The sequence below is a fragment of the Convolutriloba macropyga genome, chromosome 5 (genome assembly GCF_964194025.1).
Source record: "Convolutriloba macropyga chromosome 5, txConMacr16.3, whole genome shotgun sequence".
NCBI lineage: Eukaryota > Metazoa > Xenacoelomorpha > Acoela > Convolutidae > Convolutriloba > Convolutriloba macropyga.
The window spans coordinates 35,581,355-35,597,491 of NC_134472.1; the positions used below are offsets into that span (position 1 = coordinate 35,581,355).

The following is a 16,137-nucleotide window of genomic DNA, read 5'->3' on the forward strand; positions in this document are numbered from 1 at the left end:
CAATTTTTGCCGTTTTTTTAAAAAATTTTTTGTATATTTATAGCCATTCAGGTTTTGTGAACCTCAAGTGTCAGAAAACCTCCGTTAGGGTTTTAGAATAAGAACTGGAAATTTTTTTTTGAAAGAACTGGAGAATAAGAACTGGTCACTGGTTAATTTTCAACTTTTTAATATCACAAGTTTTAGCAATTTTTTTTATAAAACTTGCATTTTAAGTCTTTTGATTTTTTCGTCCTTTTTTAGGTTTCTCTAGACTAAAGAGCAACGGAACTTCCTTTAGCGTTTGATAATTTGTTACTACATTTTTTATAGATGTAATGGAATGTTTTTCAAGATTTTAATTACGAATTTAAGCAATTAAAATATTTGCAAGTTTTTCAGGTTTTTGATTTTTACCAGAATTAGGGGCACTGGGACCTCCTCTAAGGTTTGATAATAAGGTGCTGTATAGTTTCTAGAATTTCTGGATTGGTCAATAATTTCTATCTCTCCAGTTTAAGTAATTTTCCGACTAAGCTTTAAATTTCCAATTTGTGGAAGATTTTTATGTTCAAGTGTATGAGCCAGTGAAACTATTTCAGGCTTGAAAGAGGGATACTTCATAGTCTCCCGAAACAATGAAATGGTTCTTAAGATATTGGAGATGGGTTCCTTGACAGAACTTTTGAGATTGAAAATGGTTTCGAACTTTTTTACTGCGAAGCTGAAAACTTTTAATTTGCTTTCAGTTTTTTTCTGATTAATTTAGCTCTTCAGCCCATTAGTCTTCAAGTATGCAATCAACAGAAACTGTTTTTAAAATTTATAATTATAGTGTGAAGGACGGTTCTTTGAAATTGATCCCACGCCCCCACCGATCCTCCACCCCCACATTAGTCACCCCAATCCACTTTATCACCCCCGCTGCGGCGCACTACCGCTGCGCTCATCTTACGCCCGTTCAATAATCTAAAGCTAGCCTCACTAAACCGTTTCTAGCTACTGACTAAGCCAAAAGCTCGCCGGTCCTTAGAGAGCAATTCGCCAGACGTCAGTCGGTCATCTTACTGTATTTTCGATTTTGTGGATTGAATTTCTTTCTAAATGTTTTTTACCAATCCTATCTTGGTTCATTCTAGGCCTAGTATTTTGTTTGAACTAAATTTCCATATCTCGCTACTGGTTTTTTGTTGACATGCGGCATTTTAACTTTGATTTTCGTTTTTTTATCTGAATTTTAGAAACGGTTTTCCCAATTCACTCATTGTCCGTTCTAGTTCTAGTTTTTGTTTAGTCAATGACAGTTCTTTGAGTTGTACGTCAAGACTTGTCCTGCTAAGTTTAATTGCTACTGAACGTAGTTCATAGAAAATATTGTAAACGTCTTTTATGCAAATTTTTCGTTTGACCATTTTGCGCTTTTCTTCTAGAATATTCTTTGATTTCTCAGGTGACTTTTTCACGCTTTCGTTCTTCATTTTTGAAGAATCTCTATTGCGCTTTCCGAAGTAAAGCTTGTTGATAATATAAAGTCGGTTGCAGCATTGCAAAATTAAGGAGCGGATAGCCGAGTGGTCACTGCATCTGGTTATCGGGAAGTCCTTGATTAAATTCCCGGTGGGGTCGAATGTTTTTCTACCCGTCTGTCGTTCGAGAGCAATTCTTCCTCATTAGTCGGTTTAGTTTTTTTTTAATTCGTCATCTCCATAGATGTTCCTTGCGACCTGACTTCTTGGAATTGCCTTCTCAATTTCAGTAATTTTTACGGCTTTGCAGTTAAAATTTGTGTGCATGACGTCATTTGTTCTGCTTTTAGGTCAATTGCTTGACTTACACTCAAAAAAAGACTTCTGAATTCGCTTAATGAACTTTAATTTTTAGGATCGTTTGCTAGTTAAAGATCAATAGTATGCATCTAAGCCGTGCCAAACGTTTATGCCCTAAATCTTGAGGATTAGTCTTTGATATCTGATATTGAATATCATTTTTGAAAACGCTCTTTTAGGGCTTTTTCTTTTTAGACAGTATAAAATTGTCAATCCGAATCTAACCCAAGAAGTCTAAAGGTCTATTAAAGGACTGGTGGTCAATCTATCCATTTTTAGTTGTTTCAGTTCATGGAAGGCCACAAGCGTCTATCGCGGCTATTTTTCGGCGATCTGCCAGCTATGTTAGATCGATTGCGTGACCTAATTCACTCAACAAAATGACTTCTGAACTCGCTTGTTGAATTTTTTTTTGAAGATTTACTAGTTAAAGGTCTATAGTGTTCATCTAAGTAGTGGCAAACGTATATGCTCTAATACTTGAGTATTAGAGTCTTGATTTTTTGATTTCAATATTAATTTCGAAAAGCTCCATTAGGGATTTTTCCTTATAGAGCACATGTCTCCTGAAGATGACAGTTCGAAACTAACCAAAAAGTCTAGGCGTCTATTAATGGACTGGTGGCTGATTTGTCTTTTTTTAGTTTTCTCTTTCCATGGAAGGCCACAAGCGTCTATCGTGGCTTTTTGCCTGCAATCTGCTGGCTATGTTAACAATTCAAAGACTCGAAGAGGAGTATTGGGGCAGCGTCTTTTTTGATCGATAATTTTAAAAGTAAACGTAAAAGGAGTATTTAAAACAGGATGTAAAAGTCAATACCGCACGTGAAAACTAAGTGTTGAGGGCAAAGTGGCTGAACGAATTGAAGAGCAAAGAGACGAGAGAGTAATTGTCAGTTCATGCAGCATTTTAGAGAGAGCGAGAAAAATAGGCGTGAAAAACTTTTTGCGAAGCGAGTGAAAATATTTTGATCACGTGCGGTTTTTTCGCAGCAGTTTTTTAAATTTTCAACTTTTTTCTCAAGTAAGTTGGCTTTTTTAATCTGTATTAGAAAGTAATTGTTTGTTTGGGATTCGTTTTGATCATCTCAATCGTTAATTAGATTTTTATACGCAATCTTGAGCTGTTTTGTGATTTCGTCGTTTTGGAGGCTTTTTTAGCGGAAATAGTTTCGATTGGATTAAATATTCAAAAGGGTTATCATGCCCTTTCATTTTTGTTATTATCATTTGAAGTTTGTTGTATTTGAAGAAAAAAGTCGAATTTTTTCATTTTATTCTGTTTTTCAGGTTTAAGTTGCCTTACTTTTGTTGTTTCCGCCTTTCAGAGTAACTTTTTCATTTTCAATTAATTAGTTAGGGTTGATTGTAGATTTTTGTGTTTTCATAGCACAAAAATTTCATAGCACATTTTTTAATAGTTTTTTGTAAGTAGTTTCTAATAACCGCCTTGCAGCCTCCCAACGGATATTATTTTGGCTATCTCCTTTTTTAAATTGCTTTACCTTTTTGATCACTTTTTTCACAATTTTCACGTTTGACTTCTGACTTACTTTACACACGGTTTCAACTGCATAGATTTTAAATTCTTTCAAGCATGCAATTACACAATTTGATGAATACTGTCAAAGTCAACAGATCAAAATCAAAAGAGACAGGGGTAGACCTATAAAGTCCGGTCTCTAGGTCGTTGATAATTAGGTTTGGAAGTCCATCAGAGTGTTTGATAGCTAACATTGGCATTAAGCTTAATAGCCTTTAGTTTAGAAGCTGAATTAGGTACAGTTTTGGGATCCGGCTGAAACTGCACGCCAAATTATAACTTTTTGACACTGAAAAAAAAACAAATTGGTCAATTTATCTCTTCGTTTTTTTCTTTTTCTGTTCCATTCCCGATGTGCATCAAGCGCGTCAACGGCGGCTATTTTCGGCAATCTGCCGGCTATGTTTACTGTTTTCTCTTCGTTTTCCATTGCGTTTGTGTGTCGTATGTTTACTTATGCGAAAATCAGGTACTGCTTCCTAAAGCGTGTTGAAAAGCGTGTATTTCTTAGATTATTCGATCTTGTCCTTCAGTTTTTTCTTTTTGCTCGGTTTTTCATTTTCGATAAGTTTGGCTCGATATGTATTTTTGATAACCTCTCGCATCTCAGCCCGCTATTATAGCGGCCCTATTTTTTTCTACTCCGTCGAATAGAATTTGTTTTGGTTGATCTTTTGTTCACAGCTTGTGCAACATTTTGCCTGAAATCTTTTTGATTTCTCTAGGCTATTTTCCGTGTTCTCTCATTCTGTTTAGAGTGCTTTGAGCAGCATTTGCTCCGAAAATCATTAAATAAAGAACAACAAATAGAAACGTGATAAAACCATAAAACTCGATTTTAGATGACTGCTACTTGAACTTTTTGCATACAAACCATAGTTACCAGTTATATTGTTTAATGGTATTGTTACTAGCCTCTGTATCCTCTTTTTTAGAAACAGGAGTATGTCTAACTTTGGGAAAACATTTAACATAGTACACACTACATCTTTTTTGTACCAAAATCAAGTTCTTCATTTTTCCCTTTCAATCCCAATTGGGTTCGAGGGAATGAATGGCGCGGCGCCTCTTTTCCAGAATTGTGCCGGATATGATTTATAAATTATGCAGTTTAAACAAACATAATTTTGAGAATATTGGACAATCTGTTATAGAAAATTGCTATTGGAGTCGCAACTCGAAGAATTGCCAAGAATACGTTTTCACATTTTCTTTTCTTTTCCAATTTGGTCTAGTTTTTTTCCAACTTGAGTTGTTTAGTGTAGTAAACAGTTTTGCACGTGCTTTTGGTTTGGGGTTAGCTATAGTGGAAATCAATTTCTACTTCGTGTCGATTCAGGAGTCTTCCAGCTATGTTTTTATAAAGATCGCTTTTTTGACCTTTTGTCAATGGCAAATCAAATTAGAGTGGTAATTTTAGTCATGCTGTAGTAGTTAGCGGAGAGAAAATCGAGATATTTTAAGACTTCTTTTCAGTGCTTTTTAAAGTGAAGTGAGATATCGGTTTTTGAGGGCGAATTTATTTACACGTTCGGCAATTTGACTTCTGTTTTTATTTTTTTGAACTTTTTGAAGGCAATACATATGCTCTAATAATGCATAGTTGCACTGTTTAACCACTCAGACTAATTGTTTTCCGAGACGCTGTTTAACTTCATGGAATAAATGTTTTGTTTTAGATTTTTTACCGTTCCTATTGTTTCGTTATTTCGTCTCATCATTGATAGATCTTAATGGCTCTGTTGAGTCATGTTAAAATTAGTTTACTCATTTCAGTGAAAAACTAATGGTGTTAGCGACATTGGCTCTAACTCATTTCGGAAAAATATTAGCAAGTTTTAGGATTTTTTCATCTTTTGTAATTTTTTTTCTATCACTTAGTCTCATTATGGGCAGCTCTAGGTGGCTCTCTTATGGGTACAAATTTGATTATTTTAAAAAAAATTTCCACGTCAAACAGTTTTTTTACTTTGACACCACTTCTCATCTATCATTTCATTGATTTTTGATCGCAGCTCGGACTTTAAGTTCTGAGTGATTGTCGGTATTAAATTGGTTACTACTTTCTGTACGCGCGATTCGGTTGCCTGAGTTATATGGAAATCAATCAGAACAATTTAACTGGACTTAACGTTACAATCACATTTGTTTGCTGTTTGGCCTTGATACTATAGTTCTGAAAACTCCTTTGATGGCCTTATTTCGATGTTGATTCATGCCGATAAACCTGTTTCGTGGCTGCTCCATTTTTAAATAAAGGAAAATTTCCGCTCTGAGATTGAGTATTGAGTTCTGTTTGTTGGATTCCAATGAAGTTGAAAAATTAGTAGGCAAAAAATTAAAAACGAAAAAAGCGATTGAAATCGAAGAAGAAACGGCTGATTAGTATTCCAAGTGAGCTAAGATGAAGAAATAATTCACATAGAGCTAGGCGAAAATAAAACGAAAGCAAATTTAAATTTAATAGCAATTTTCCGTTAAATTCATTTAATATCTGTAGCTCTTTGTAGCACAACAAGTACTTGTAAATTATTTTTGATTTATTTTGCCTTGGCAAGGTTTATAATGATAATATTTTGTCATACTATTGAAATATTTTGCTTGTTTCAGATTGTGCAAGCGGCTTTAGACGAAGCACGTGTGGGTCGTACGTGTCTGGTGATTGCACATCGGTTGACTACCATCCAGGCAGCGGATGAGATAGTAGTGATTGATCAGGGAACAGTTGTGGAGAAAGGCACACATGATCAGCTCATTGCCAAGGGAGGAATGTACAAACAGTTCTGTGACGCACAGAGTCTCAAAGCTACTTAACACTTGAAAATTCTTGGAGCTGCTCGTTACAAATTATGATAACTGATTCAAAATTGATAATTTTTATGAAAATGCCGAAAAATTGATAGCATAAGTGAAGATTTCATTTTCTATGCAAAGATAGTTTCTTTTTTATAGCTGCGAAGCTGTAAGCTGAGCGAAGCTATATTGCGGTGCTCTTGGTTTTTTTACAATTCAAAGAATTTGAATTGTATTGGGGCGCTGTCTTTTTTTTAAAGATCTGTTCACACATTTTCATGATTTTTGAAGTCAAATTGGAGTAGTGATTTTGGTCACGCCGAAACAGGAAGTGGAGCGAAAAAGCGAGTGGTTTTGCGGCGTTAATTTTTTTCGCTCTAATTTTAAAGTAGAGTGAGAAAACGGTGTTTGAACAAAAATTCGGTTTCTCGGTAGTGATTTTTTGTTCACATGCGGCAATTTCACTCTGATTTTTACGGTTTTTTCGTTTTTTTGGATCGGATTTTTTTCTAAATGGTTTTCTCAATCCATTCACAGCTCATTCTAGGCCTAGCTTTTTGTTTGAATTAAATTTTCATTTCTCGCTAGTGGTTTTTTGTTCACATGCGGCATTTTGACATTGATTTTCTGTTTATTTCTTATGTTTTTGTTCTGATTTTTTTAAAATGGTTTTCTCAATTCACTCATAGTCCATTCTAGGTCTAGTTTTTCTGTTTAGTCAACGAAAATTCTTTGAGTTGTACGTCAGGACTTGTCCTGCTATGTTTTTTTGTTTCGTCGTCTGACGCTCTTTTTTCGTTTTACATTTGTTCACACAGCAAAGCTGAAAAAGTCAAATTTTCTGAATGACTTCTTCCTCTCACTAACGGCATTTGCGCGCGTGACGTCATTTCTCACTCGCTTTAGCAAAAGTTTTTAGGTTATTTGCGTGATTAGATTTTGATCATATGTGACTTACCTCACTCAATAAAATGACTTTTGCACTTTAAAACTTAAGTTTAATTTGAATTTGTTTAAGGTCAAAGGAACTCATATGTGCAGTAAAGGTTCCTAATAAGAGGCTTCTGCGGAATGAATTTTAACCAGCTTTATTAATTTACTGCTGAATGTTTTTTACTTGGTTTTTTGAGCGGCGTCGATTTTTTCCATTTAGATCTGTCTCTGTTTCTATCTCTATTATATGGCACGCAGGTCTATTCTTTCGCAGCTATTCCGGCAATCTGCCGGCTATGTTGTTTGTATTCTCCTATCGTTGTCCAGTCGACGTTAAACTCAAAAGAGTCAGTTGTGGCTTTTTTTTCAGCTGGTACATTTTCCTTTGTAAATGATTTATTAATAGCCGCCCTCATCTTCTCAGCCGGCTATTATAGCGCTTCTATTTTTTTTTACTTCGTCGAATAAAAAAATGTTTCGCTTTACCTCATTTTGCCGCCTTTTCAACATTTTGCGTGAAATCTTTTTGACTTCTCTAGGCTAGTTTCTCTCTTCTCTCATTCTGCTAAAAGTGATTTTGAACATCAGTTGCTCAGCAAAGCAATTCAAAATGAACAGTCAGTATAAAAAATTGAAGTCAGAAATAGAAACGGGATAAACCCATAAAGCCCAATTTTAGATGCCCGCTAATTGAACGTCGGTCCTATAAGTATTAGTTACCTCTCTCTAATGCTTATTGTTATTGATAGGAGCCCCTGTAGCCTCTCTCTAAGAAACAGAAGTATGTTCAACTACGAAATGCCTTCAAAATAAATCGGACTTAAAAAAATGTTTTTGTACAAAAATCTTTCTTTTTCAATATCTTCTGTTATTTCAATCCCAGTCATGCTTATTGGAATCAACGGCGGCTATTTTCCGGTAATCTGCCGGGTATGTTTTTACTGTTCCATGCATTACTCGTATATGTATATCCGAGCTAGTGAACACCGCGTTTTAACCCACTAAGTGCTTTATTTGTAAATAATGTTCAAACCTCATCAATTCTGAATTTAAATAGCTTAGATCCGTTCTGTTCTTCAGGAAAGGTTTTATAAGCGTCTTGTATGATATGTAAGGTATCTTAACTTAGAACACGAGCAAGAAACATTTTATCAGAGAATTTAGAAAATGAAATTTTGCTACAATCAAATTAATTGTAGTTTTTTCCGGGTCATAAGTTTAGGCATAACTTTGTTTAGGCATAATAGTTTGTGTAGTTGTACCGTCAAAAGAGGCAAAGAAAGCCTGACCAAGAAAGAACCTACTATAAATAAATGTTAGTCGATAGAGCTGGAATCAATTTTGGGCTGTTAGTTGCCAGAAGTCTCAACATTCTGTCGAAATTTGGCTCTTTTTTCCACTTTGTATACTAATAGTGGTCCATAATCTAAAATCATTTTATGATGCGCAGTTAAATTGTACACGGTTAGTAAAGGATAACAAATGATCACCCCACCCCCGGCTTGTATTAGACCAATGCGCCCGAGGTTAGTCGGTTATGTTTGTTCTCAGTATGCAGGTGCGGTCAATTCAAGCTGGGTGAAGTTATTATATGCTTGCGATTCAAGTTCGGCATACAATTTCCGTACTTCGTAGTTCTGATTTATTTGACTTTTTCTGCACTTTAGGGGCCAACTTTTTGTAGCGTAGTTAGAAGTTGATAAAATATAATACCAGTCTCAAAAGCTTACAAATTCCAAAAAGCTCCAATTAAGTTAGACGAAAACTCCGGGTTTCCTTAAATGCTGGATGCCTGTTTCAAAATTTGGTAGTATTCGAGAGAAGAGAACAGTGCATACAATAACTTTGTTTCTGCTAATTTTGAGTTTGACCACGTATAATTTAATCATGCTCACAATTTTCAATGTCGCAAAATTTTGATCTCATATAATTGGTTCCTTGCAACTTAATGTACATAACACTTTGAGCCGTGGTTCTGGATTGTTTTATTTAATTATAGCTGCGAAACTGTAGGCGGAGCTATATTGCGGTGCTCTTGGTTTTTTACTATTCAAAGAATTTTAATTGTATTGGTGCGCTGTCTTTTTTTAAGATCTCTTCACGCTTTTTTTCGGCTTTTTCACGTCAATGAGAAGTCAAATTAGAGTCGTGATTTTGGTCACACTGAAATATTAAAGGGAGTGAAAAATAAAGTAGGTTTGAGGCGTGACTTTTTCAAAACACCTTTAAAGTGGAGTGAGAAATTGGTATTTGAACAATTTGGCGGTTTTTGAGATAGATTTTTTTTTCAGGTGCGTCAATTTGACTTCTGTTTTCAGAGTTTCCTCTCCTTGTTGGTCAGTGCTTTTAAGACGGTACATATGTTTTCTAATTGTGTCTATTTGTCTTTGCTTGAATTCATTAAAGGACAGCTGAAAAGTTTAATGAATTCGCCACTATTTGTTGTCATAAAATAGTGAATTTTAGATTTTGCCCTTTTTTAAAAAAAATTATCTGTTTTCTTATCACTTAGTATCATCAGTGACAGGTCTGATTGGTTGCTAATGAGGCATAAAAGAACCTAATTAATGGCTCGAGTTAATAGCTAATGGTCTTCTTGACTTTGACACTATTCAAAAATTTTGAGTGAATTTTTGAGTTCTGCAGGTATTTACTGTACTTTTTGATGTATTATCATTTAATCTCATTGGGTACAGGTCGCGGATGCTGATAATAGGAGTTAAGTTTATCGATTTAATTGTGTCTGTTCAAAGCTAGTGCTTTCTATGACTTTGACACTAATTGTTTTCAATAATAATTATCGAGTTTTTTGTTTTGCGATTTTTTCTTTTCAACTTCGTCGCCTTAACTCTTATTCTCATTGTTGACAGGTCTCATTGGTTGCTAAAGAGGCTTCAATAAATGCAAGCCACGCCATTTCAGGTCATAGCTTTTGCTATTTGTGAATTTTACGCTTGTTCGTTTTAAAAAAATCTTAGTGATTTTTTTGTTTTGCTAGTATTTGCTGTACTTATTGCCGTCTTATCAATTATCTCATTGATGGCAGGTCTCAACGGTGGTCTTTCAGAAGTGAATTAATTGATGTTATTGTATCGTTCAGTAGCTGTTGTGTTCTGTGACTTTTGTACTGAGTGTTTTCAAAAATTTTCAGCGAGTTTTATTGCTATTTTGGTTATTATTGGCTTATCATTTAATATTATTAGTGAGAGGACTCATAGACATTTAGTGACAGTTTGCTAATGAGAAATAGAGGAATATAGTTTGCAGTTTGAGTTCTTAGCAGTTGTTTTTTGATGTTGATCCTGTCTTTTCAAAAAAAATAAAAGTTGAATTTTTAGTGTTGCTTGTTTTTGTTGTTCTTGTGCTGTTTTATTGCTTAGTCTCATTACTAACAGCTCTCATTTGCCTTTTAAAGCGGAGTAAATAATCTTCAGGTCATAAATTAATACATTTCTTTGAATTCTATTCAAGGATTTGTCCTGCTATGTTTTTTTGTTTCGTCGTCTGACGCTCTTTCGTTTTACATTTGTTCACACAGCAAAACTGAGGTCACATTTTTTGAATGACGTCTTCCTCTCACTAACGTCATTTGCGCGCGTGACGTCATTTCTCACTCTCTCTAGTAAACATTTTTTGTGTGATTAGATTTTGATCACAAGTGACTTACCTCACTCAATAAAATGACTTTTGTACTTTAAAACTTAAGTTTAATTTGAATTTGTATAAAGTCAAAGGAACTCATATGTGCAGTAAAGGTCCCTATTAAGAGGCTTCTGTGGAATGAATTTTAACAAGCTTTATTAATTTATCGCTGAATGTTTTTTAGCCTAGTTTTTTGAGCAACGTCGATTTTTTCAATTTTGATCTGTCGGTTTCTATCTCTATTAAACGGCACGCAGGTCTTTTCTTTCGCAGCTATTCGGGCAATCTACCGGCTATTTTTCATAAATGAGAACACAGATGAGAACACTTTCAGAGGACCATTCTCGACGCCTTTAGCCTTGCTTAAAACTATGCGTTGAGAATTCTCTAATTATTTTGGGAAACTATTGATGTTTTCATAAAAACCATTTGGTGATTACGTCATTTTAGCATGCAATTTTTTTTCTCAATTCAAGCCTAAATTTTATGTAGCAGTTTCTGCAATGGTCATTAAACTGGTCAAAGAAATCAAAATTTGTTTGGGGTCATTCACTCTACTTGTTGCTTACTAAGGTTATTTGAATCAACAATCAAATGTTGTTCCTGCATTCATTGTGGTTAACTTGATATAACTTATTTGCTGTCACTCAATAATCTTCAAAGCGAAACTATGAAAGTTTCTACTTGAATAAACGTCACTCAGAAATAATGTTCATGGACAGGTTAGTTTTCTTGATAAAAATGTTATCCCTTTATAATGAAAACGAGCATGCGAATGCTGCCCACCTAATCCTCTTGTGCTGAATGCTTCGTGGCTGTTTCGACTCTTAAGAACCCACATCTGCTTAATACAAAAATAACCCTAGTCGAGACACGAGGTTAATCTTACAAGATTCTTGTAAAAAGGTGTTAATCTTGCAAGAGAGTTTCAATCTAGCAAGATATTGCGAGAGGATGTAAATCTTGCAAAAATTGTTGATCTTGCAAAATTTTGCAAGAAAATCTTGCAACATTATTTCTAATCTTCCAAGATTGATATCCTGAATCGACTAGGGAACTATCAATGATACATGCACAAGGATTTTGCTTTTTCGGGTAGATGACCATAAAATTTCCGGTCATCCGTCGAAATCATAGATTATCTATGAAATTGAACATATCATTTGTAATTTGTACGTCTGGTAACTATATAAGTATCGTGTAAAAAAGACTCCGAACTATCGCAAATGTATCGTCCAATCACCGTCATCATTACATTAATAATCAGAAATGTCAATCCGGCCTTATGTCTCTTTTTCAGATTGTTCATGTAATTTATAGAAGTCACATTGGGTGGGCAGCTGTGGGCAGTATGCAGCAGGCAGTCAATTTCCGGGGATGCATGTCGTTAATAGGACAGATTCTGAAGTCCATGTCTGAAGAGTCTTGTCTCTCGATTAAAGTGACCAGGAAGGGATCTGACAACTTCAATCTTGAGACAATCCACCCCTCGCCAAAATCAAGAGTGCAGTCACAAGTCTCCTCAGATGATATATCCATACAGGGTAGAGAAAGAATTGACCAAATTGTTGACGACCATGATAGTTCTAACGGCAGGAACACACCTACAGTCAGTATTTTAGGTGAGTAGAGGCGGAAATTTGTCTTCAGAGGGGAGTAAATTAACATTTATAAGTGTTAGCTTGCGATTGAAATATCCATATTGATTAATATAGATGTCATAGCTATCGATAATGATAGCTGAGTTTTATTGCTATAAGTTTTCAGTTTTTGAGACCAACTATAAGTCATTGGCAATAAATCCCCCATCTATCCTTCAACATGATTTCAAAGGCTCGATAATCTGGAGCGTAATCATGACGCCCAGAATTATTATTTGCTTCGAAATCTTTTGGGTTAGTTTTGGTAGCTCTGGTAGCTGAGATTTGAAAACCATAAGTAAATTAACGCCAGTTTAAAAACACTCAGACAGATACAAATGATGGCATTTGTTTTTATAACTCATTTTTCACATTTATGTAATTTTTAAGTAATTGGACTTTATTGTAATTGGACTTTTATTGTAATTGGACTTTTATTTTTATGTAATTGGACTTTATTGTAAATGAACGTGTAATTTTAGATCTTAAAGAATGGACCTTTGTTTGAGAGTGAAATACCGGGAATTGGATGATTGTCTATTGGATTATGATAATGATTTTTGTTTCAGATCCACAGCCGTCAACGAGCCAGGACTCGTTGATAACGGCAAGGACTCCGCGCTCTACAAGGTCAAAGAATGCAATAATTGAGACTCAAAACAGTGACGAGGACGATGAAGAAATGATAGTGATAAACAGAAGCAATAGTAAACCTCACGACACTTCTAGAAGGTCTTCCCGGTTGAAGACGCGTGAACAAGCTATCGAAGCTAAAGAGAAGAAAATCGAAGAGCTTCAAAAGAAACTGGGCAGAATTGGCCGAGGGAAGCGAAACCCTGTAATTGAGGAGCAGTCGGAATCCGAGTTTGAAGAAGTAGAAGAGGAGGAAAACAACAACGATGGCAATCAATCCAATCTCGAAGAGCGAAGTAGTGACGAAGAGATTGTGATCTCACGCAGTGCTGCAAAACGGACACCGAGTAGAAGAATAACGAAGATGGAAACCAAGAAAATAGAGAAACAGGAAATGATTGACGCGACTATGGGTAAAACACCGCACGGTTCTGAGAAAAGGGTAAAAGCCGTCATTGACTCGGATGACAGTGACGTTGAAGGTCGAAATGAAGTCGGTTCTAGTAGTAAGAAACGTAAGCGTCCCGTCATTGACGACGCATCACAAGACCCGAGCTCATTAGCGGGTACCTATTCTGCAAAAGGAAACAGTACTTACAGGAAAAATCAAGTAGATAACGCCGTGCAATCAGATGAGAGCGATTTCCAAGAGCTTGGAGATGATGATGATGTTGACGGTTTGGAATCGGAAGGCGACCAAGATTTTGTAGAAGAAGAAATGGAACTGGAAAATTCCAACTGGCGCAAAGCATTGAATGAAGTAATCGATTCGGACATGCGAATGTCCAGGACCTCAGAGTCCGAAACCTCTGCATTCCTAAAAGTTGTTTTTATGTATTTAAACGTGGCAGCATTCCCTGGTAAGGGATACCCATTGCAGCTTACGGACTCATTCAAGCAGTACCCTCCGGAAAAAGGTCCTAATCTGCGAAAATGTCTCCAGACAGTGACAGACAAAGTCACAGCGATGTTGGGCAAGTATTCAAGGGCTACTTCTTGGAAGCCAGACTTTCAGTTCACGGTTGACAGATTTCCTCAGTTGTCAATGGGATATACACAGAAAAGGAAGGTTTGTGAAGCCTGCGGTAGAAGCAATACGGTCACATCAGAGTGCGTAGAGTTTAAAGGCAATTCTTACGATGCAAAGAGTTACAGGTTAGTTAAGTGGCGAGAGCTTGAGTATAATGGTCCGACATATTTTGTAATTGGCTCTCACTGCTCGAGCAGAATTGAAATGTACCACCTCCTCAAGCACTATTTGTACAATTTGTATGCCGAATGCAAGAACTACGCAGAAAAGCACTTGCTCTTAGACGAAAGGAGAATTAGAAGAAAAAGTACTGATATAGAAAAAGATTTGAAGAGTATTGCATCTGAAGGAAATGATTGGGCTTTAAACCTGGCTGACGTGTTTTTGAGAGATATGAACAGAGCGTTAGAGCAGCGGAAAGGACTCGATTGGAGTTTTGAGAGATAACTTATTTTGCAGCTGTAATTTATTCTCTGTCATTAAAATGAAAACTATCAAAACATTGAACTTCTTATAACACATTTACCCTGATTTATTTACAACAGATTTGTTTAGTTGTTTGATCTTTTTTGTTTGATTAAACATTAGATAGATAGCCTTGCGATTTGAATTATGTTTTCAGTTGAATTGTTTTTCGATCGCAGTCACTTCGCTAAACGGGCCTTGATTGACCATTAACAGTTGAATCTTGGGCGTCATCGCTAAAGTTGAGTGTTTCCAATACCTGAATTCTGTCTCGAGCCCTATAAAAACGCAGCAGTTGAACAGAGAGCGTTACTCTCTCTTTGGCAAAATGACATTCGTGGTCACCGGATTTCTGGTTTAAAATAAAGAGCAGTACAAGACTGAATTATGAGCTGCAGTCCATAAGAAACTATAATAATAAAAGCATCTATACACAAGGTTTTGTAGCTCAAACAAAACATTATATAGCTCCAATAGTTCTCTAATGACGTTGCCGTTCTCTAAAAGGAGTACTCTAAAAACTCGTAAAACATTACAGGACACGTCCTGAAATTCCAAAGAATTGAATAAAAACTTAGAGCTACTATATCTCAGCAGCGATCAATTTAAAATGCCAGCTGGCCATTTGGTCTATCTCAATGTTCCGTAAAAATAAACTCCGAAAATGACAAAAATTTTCAAAACTGCAAGTATCAAAAAATTGATATTGATGTGCTGAAAACTATTTAAATGCCGCGTGCAATTAAGCAGTAAATTATAGGCAAACCATAGAGGAAGTTTTCTGGCCCCTAGGGGGGGCCAGGAAATTAACTTTTAATGGGAGAACTTTTTGATGCCTCATTGATAATTTTTGGGCTCCGTTCCAACTCGTCTTCGCGTTGTCTCAACTGTACACTACACGAAGCAATTCATACACGCAAAATATTGCGATAGTCTGGGTTTGCATTATCTTTGTTCCGACCCCTTTTTCCCCCTTAACTATATACTCAAATGGTATTTTTGTTCAGACAATTTTGGCCGATCAATATAATCATTGTAGAGAGTTGTGAGTGGTATCACTAAAAAGCCCGTCCAGCGTAGAAAATAGAATTTGAAAGATTTTTTCAATTTTACTTTTTTATAGGGAATTATCGAGGTTTAAAGTTTTGTGAATATTTGACGTTATCAGCTGTTCTTATTCAAATTTTGGAATTTTTTACCCAATTTTCGTCAATTTTGCTAAAATTTGGTCAAATTTTTTACTGTAGTGTTATTGATTTTATCTCTAGAGATAGAGGAGGGTTGCCGAATTCTTCGATCGGAGTTTTTCGGCTAGAATTTTTGCTAAATATTTTAAAATTCGACTTTTTTTGGGACCAAATTTGCTTTTTTTTAGCACATTTAATTTAAATTTGCTGGAAACAGATACCCAAAAACTGCAGCCACATTCTTTTTAAGCAGAAAAACAAGCTAGTTCAACCCCCGCTGGCTTTGAGAGTCTTCTGCATTTATTATTTCGCCAGCTTTTTGCAAACTAAAACTCGATAATTATACAAAATCAGTTTTTTTTGACAAACTGAAAAATTTTATTGAAAATTGATCTTTTTCGCAACAATTTGATCAAATATGTATTTTTTAAGCACGCAGTAACATCCGGGCAGATCTTGATCTCGC

General features: G+C 35.6%; 2 protein-coding genes across 3 annotated transcripts in view; both read left to right on the forward strand.

The window, feature by feature from the left end:
- Positions 1 to 6,351, forward strand: part of LOC142339354 (ATP-dependent translocase ABCB1-like) — a 105,612-nt gene extending 99,261 nt beyond the window's left edge. For both annotated transcript variants that reach the window (XM_075389350.1, XM_075389351.1), the window contains one exon: positions 5,959 to 6,351. In XM_075389350.1, coding sequence (XP_075245465.1) covers positions 5,959 to 6,162 — 204 coding nt within the window. In that variant the 3' untranslated portion in view covers positions 6,163 to 6,351. The remainder of the gene's footprint in view (positions 1 to 5,958) is intronic.
- The window catches only part of LOC142339355 (uncharacterized), a 243,356-nt gene extending 228,710 nt beyond the window's left edge, over positions 1 to 14,646 (forward strand). Inside the window, exons 2-3 of the mRNA XM_075389352.1 lie at positions 12,015 to 12,338; positions 12,926 to 14,646. Of these exons, the coding sequence (XP_075245467.1) occupies positions 12,068 to 12,338; positions 12,926 to 14,466 (1,812 nt within the window). The 5' untranslated portion in view covers positions 12,015 to 12,067 and the 3' untranslated portion in view covers positions 14,467 to 14,646. The remainder of the gene's footprint in view (positions 1 to 12,014; positions 12,339 to 12,925) is intronic.
- The last annotated feature ends 1,491 nt before the right edge of the window (positions 14,647 to 16,137 follow it).